We start from the raw sequence: 5,650 nt of genomic DNA, 5'->3' as shown, positions 1-5,650 counted from the left end.
AGTGAACAGTCGTTCCCGTATGGGGGGTGGGGGTGGGGGTGGGGGTTACTTATTGTGTGACCCCTTCATCCAGTATGAGACCACAGGAAGCTAGAGTCAGTAATAGCACCCTGCTTCTGCCCCCACGTTCCCATCATTGTTCCCCGCAGTCCCCTCCTCTCCTCAGGTACCTGTCAGCCCAGCACTGCGTTCTGTACTCATTGTTTGGTTGCCTTCATTGGTGCGTTGTTGTGTTCCTGCCCCTGTCAGTAACCGCTGAGCCATGTCTATCTAACAGAGCAACACCAGGCCTGACTGACTACTAGTGTGTACAATAAAAGGTCAACGTTCTCTATTTGTCACATACTCTGCGAGCATAGCAGTGAGAAGCTTCATTCATACAGGGCCTCAACAGTGTTAGACACAATATACAAATAAAACATCCTAATTGCTCAAATACACCCTAACATAATTGCACAACCTCAATACAAATACGTATACAAATATAAGAGAAACATAGGACAGAAGATGGATCGTGTTTGACTCTAGAAGTGCCACTGTGTAGCTGTCGTTGTGGAGGGGAAGTGGCTCCACCTCACTTGCACAAGTTACACCATTCTACCTTTAGTTACATTCCACAGGACATGAAAATGTCCCTGATAAAGTGTTAGGAAGGGTTCCAGCAGTAGCAGCAGGGCACTGGCAGGATCACACCATGCCATAAACAATACTTCATTGTCACTCATTTTCCTCAAAAACAAAGTTTCTACCAGGATATCTGCATTTAGACAGACGGGGAGAGAATGTGTGACAACTTTGACTCTCTCTCTCTCTCTCTCTCTCTCTCTCTCTCTCTCTCTCTCTCTCTCTCTCTCTCTCTCTCTCTCTCTCTCTCTCTCTCTCTCTCTCTCTCTCTCTTGTGTGGTCACACCACCACTTTTGGGGGTAAATAATATACTTTAAGGGCTGCCTTCCATAAGATCTAAATTATAGTTTTAACCATGTTTTGAACCTATGACTGTTTGTTTCCAATTACAACCAATGGAGTAAAACAACTTTAATGTTACATGTCGGGTTCTGATGGAGTAGGCAAGCTAATGACACATTTATTACCCAAGTTATATTATTGAAGAATCAATGATCAATGGCTATATATAATTAATAAAAAATCGGTGTATCAAGATTGCCTCTTTTATTTCTGCCCTTTTTTCTTTCCTAGGGCAGAGGTGAATTGTTGTTGTGCTGCGATTTAGGAGTAGCGCTATGGTGCCACCGTGTGTTCTTAAATGGAAACGTTAACCTTTGAGATATTGAGATGTAAAAGCATAACAGAACTGACACGAAAACAATGGCTATTGATGATTTATTTTAAAGAACATGTTTAGATGTATCCCAAACATGTTCATACGCTCATAGATCTATGCTGTTAGCTTTCATTATAGTCTGCATCTACTAATTTATTTATTTCAGATCATTGCAAAAAGCATTAGTCTATACATCATTAATATTAATTAATGATATTATATATTAATATAATTCGTCCCATCATTGTGAGATGAAAAGACCAAGACCCGCCCACCCAGCATATGCACGCGAAGCGCGCTGCCGATTCCAGATGTTTCACGGCCAAGATGACGACCAACACCAGATACAAGAGCCGCGCGCTCAAATCATCAGGTAAGCGCGTACACACACCAAGTGATATTTCACAATTGAACATTTAAATATCGACCTTTTAATCTGTTCTTTTCCAACTGAGTGCTCGCTCTATCTCTTTCTCTCTTTCCTACCGGATGGCTCCATGCATCTCCATCTTTCACATCCTCTCTCTCTCGTTTGCCTCTGCGCCCCCTGGAATAATTCCAACGGACATGATAAACAGAGGATGGAGAGGTAAGAACCGAACTCTCATAGAGAGGAAATAGGCTCAGTACCGGAGGGACTGCGCTTTTATAACTGGGTCAGGTAACCTAGAGATATCCTTGTGGTGTCTAATGAACTGGAGCGTCGGGATGGGTTGAATCAAGATGAATGCACATCTTCTAATGAATCCAAATTCAAATTCAAATACAATCTGGACTATGATATCATCATCTTAATTCGGAATCGTGATAATAGTTCTCTTTTAAAATCATTAAAAGAGAGAGAATTATAGACAGCCTGTCGTCTTGGGCGATATTATGCCCCACAATTAGGTGATCAGATCACGTCGTTTATCTTTTGTTATGGTGATGCTTTATTAGGTCGCCTACTATAATGGCAGTCTGCGGAAACCGCAGGCAATTTGGGGCACAGTAGAGGACAAAGGACACTTCCGCTGAGTACCCAATTAGGACGGCAAGGCGCTCTGATTTGATCCACCAGAATGTCTATTAGTAAAAGCCTCGCCTGGGGGGTGTTGCACTGCTGTTCCGTTCTGTCCATAGTACCAACAGCGCGTTGTGCCTTCAAGCTGCGCGCCGATCACAGTCACAGGTGTCGCTCACCGCAGGTCTGCTGCGCGCAACGCTGTTGACGTTGGCAGTCAATGTCTCAATTAAAGCTCATATCAAGATATCAGCAGAAATAAAAGTCTAAATGGTGATCTTTTTCAGAATTGATTTAGTCATTGAAATGTTATTGCGCATGGAAGTTGGTTGTGGGCCTGTCTCTGTCAGACAATGTATTCGATTCTTCAGGGTAGTTTGAACTATCAAACTGTTAACCTCATGTCTCTGGGTTATCATGATGTCAACTGCAGTCAACTGGAAGGAAAATGACAGATACAGTGGCTTCCGAAAATATTTAGACCCCTTCACTTTTTTGTAATGACGACCTGATCCACAAGGTGTGTAAATTGATTCCTATGCAGAGACCCTATAAAAACATATTAATTCCCAAATCACATGAACTATTATCCTTGCATTACTGTAAGAGGGACTTATGAGTCACTTGTTGATGACATTTTTTGCATTTGAGCACATTTTAAGAGTGTCATAGCAAAGGGTCTGAATACTTTACTACTGTAAATGAGGTATTTCTGTTTTTTAATTTTCATACATTTGCCAACATTTCTAAAAACGTGTTTTCGCTTTCTCATAATGGGGTATTGTGTGTGGATTGATGGCAAAATGATGGCATTACATTTTAAATTGAGTCTATAACACAACAAAATGTTAGCTCCCTCTCTCTCCTCCCCTATAGAGCTGGCTTATACTGACACAGTTATAGTTGTTGCGCAACACGCATACATTGCTGCAGTGATGCGTATCTCAGTGGTGTACAATTATAATCAGATATTACAGAGGAACAGACTGAATTACAGATGGTCATCATGTGTATGTGTATGTGTGTGTGTGTGTGTGTGTGTGTGTGGCCAGACCTTTCTCTCTGGAAGATTCCACATGGATCAGCTAATGGACTATGGAGAGTCAATAAAGAGTCTTGCTTTTACTCTCTCATTCAGGTTTTGGATGGGTCTAGCAAACTCTCTGTACTGCAGGTTTTCCTTGAATTCCCCATGTATCTATCACTCTTCCCTCTCCCTTTCTCCTTTCTACTTTCCTCCTCTGCTCCCCTCTTTCTTCCACTTCCACTTGTGCTTTTCCCCTCTGCTGCTACTGTAGTGGATTTAACCGTACTCTAATAGTTTCAATTACTAATCAATAAAACAATTCAGGAAACTGGAGCTGTAGATCATCACAGAGAAAGACCCTTTATAGTAAGTACAATGCAGAGCCGATGTCAGTTCATGAAGAGAGGTGCTGAGCACTTCTCAGAGCTTCACATTTATACAGGTCGGCAAGGCCTCCCAATCCTTCCCAGGATCCTCTGCGCAGAGTGATCACAAACGGTGGATGGGTTACATTGTTTCCAGTTTCTGGGTGTTCTAGACAGACCCAGGGCACACAAAAGAGGTGATCAGGTCCTTATGACAATGCAAATGCCAGCACTTGAGCGGCGGAACTGGTCTCCATTGTCTCAAGTGTAGAATGATTACTTATGCTGATTTGCTCAGAAGGACCCCTCCCTCCAGTTCCTGTGCCTCAAAGGTAATTTCAATATATACAATCTTAACACGTAGTGGTAGGGGAGTTTTTGATTGATTGATGTAGCAGAGTTTTTGATTGAAGGGTGATAGCTTGCGCCAAATCGACTGCAAAAGTGTGGCCCCCTCTAGCGGTCGTGGCCCTAAGCAACCGGATAGACTGCTTATGCCAGCGTACACTGCCACAGTGTATTACTGGTCTGTGGAGAACCTGAGGGTAAACTCTGATTCCCAGACTTGCCGCTATGCTTCAATAAAATATGAGAGGAATTCTGGGAATGCCCTACTAACACAGCTGCCATGCTGCATAATTGAGCTGTGTGGAAGTGGAATGTGTTATACTACAGTATCCATCAGTATCCTTACTTTATTGGATCCCACTCAGTTTTTGTGCATTGTGTGTGTGTGTGTGTGTGTGTATTTGCTTCTTCTAGGAGAAAGAGTATGTGGGCTTTGCAACACTCCCCAACCAGGTGCACAGGAAGTCAGTCAAGAAGGGATTTGACTTCACCCTCATGGTGGCAGGTGAGAGATGCTAAACAGCCTTAGTCAATGAGGGGCTTGAGTGGGGAGCCAAATGTGATGTGGTTTAGACTATATTAATGTGTGTGTGTGTGTGTGTGTGTGTGTGTGTGTGTATGTGTATGTGTGTGTGTGTGTGTTACAGGGGAGTCTGGTCTGGTAAATCCACTCTGGTGAACAGCCTGTTCCTCACAGACCTACACAAGGACAGGAAACTACTCAATGCTGAGGGTAAGTAAGCAACCAATCAGATGTCTCCATGTTCCAGTGTCACCAATCGCTTTCACCTTGGCTGCATCTTAGTCGCCATGGTCCCTCTCCTCTCCATAATTTACACACCCACATTTACACAGTGCAACTGAAAGAGAAGAGATGAGGAAAGGAAACCATTATGGAGATGTACTCATTGCCAGCAGCGGACACTTACATGTGTATTTTGTGTGTGTGTGTGTGTGTGTGCATCCGTATGTGTGTGTGTGTGTGTGTGCGTGCGTGCATGCATGTGTGTGTGTATGTTCCTCTAGAGCGTATCAGCCAGACAGTGGAGATCACTAAGCACACAGTTGACATTGAAGAGAAGGGTGTCAAACTGAAGCTCACCATTGTAGACACACCCGGATTGGAGACGCCGTCAACAACACTGAGTGGTACGTTTGTATGTGTGTGTTTGTCTGTGAGATCCACTAAACCAAATATCTATAGATACAGTATATTCCTGTTCTGCTCAGTGGACAGAAAATAGGATGGTAAGTATCGTATACCGTAAAAGTGAGGGAGAGGATGATTCAAACATCATCCTCTGTAAAGATATGTGACACGTTCTAGTGTTTTGGTCTGTATGTCGGCATCCAATGTAATGTTCAGACTTTTCTTTCGAAAAATGTGAATACATTTCTACGTTGTTAAAAATCAATGACACATCGCTAGTCAACTAACACAGCTTGTTTTGTGAGCCTGCTAACAATGTAAAGTAGTGTTATAGTTAACTAGGTAGCAGTGGGATTACTCACCGAATCCATTGCGTTGCAGTATTTTGGCTTGACTAGCGAGTTTGTGTTGTGATTCTCAACAACGTTGAAACGTAGTTCCATGTTTCAACAGAAAAGTCAGAAAATGTTGATT

General features: G+C 42.8%; 1 protein-coding gene across 1 annotated transcript in view; it reads left to right on the top strand.

Moving 5' to 3' along the window:
• Positions 1–1,610: 1,610 nt before the first annotated feature.
• Positions 1,611–5,650, top strand: part of septin5b (septin 5b) — a gene marked incomplete at both ends in the record, with an annotated part of 5,800 nt that continues 1,760 nt past the window's right edge. Inside the window, 6 exon segments of the mRNA XM_080529518.1 lie at positions 1,611–1,664; positions 4,441–4,531; positions 4,674–4,682; positions 4,685–4,759; positions 5,053–5,145; positions 5,148–5,179. Of these exon segments, the coding sequence (XP_080385644.1) occupies positions 1,611–1,664; positions 4,441–4,531; positions 4,674–4,682; positions 4,685–4,759; positions 5,053–5,145; positions 5,148–5,179 (354 nt within the window).

Source organism: Nansenia antarctica, assembly GCF_963989245.1.
Source record: "Nansenia antarctica genome assembly, chromosome: 4".
In the NCBI taxonomy this organism is placed as follows: domain Eukaryota; kingdom Metazoa; phylum Chordata; class Actinopteri; order Argentiniformes; family Microstomatidae; genus Nansenia; species Nansenia antarctica.
Note: the sequence above shows the minus strand (reverse complement) of the source record. Positions and strands in the feature narration are given on the sequence as shown.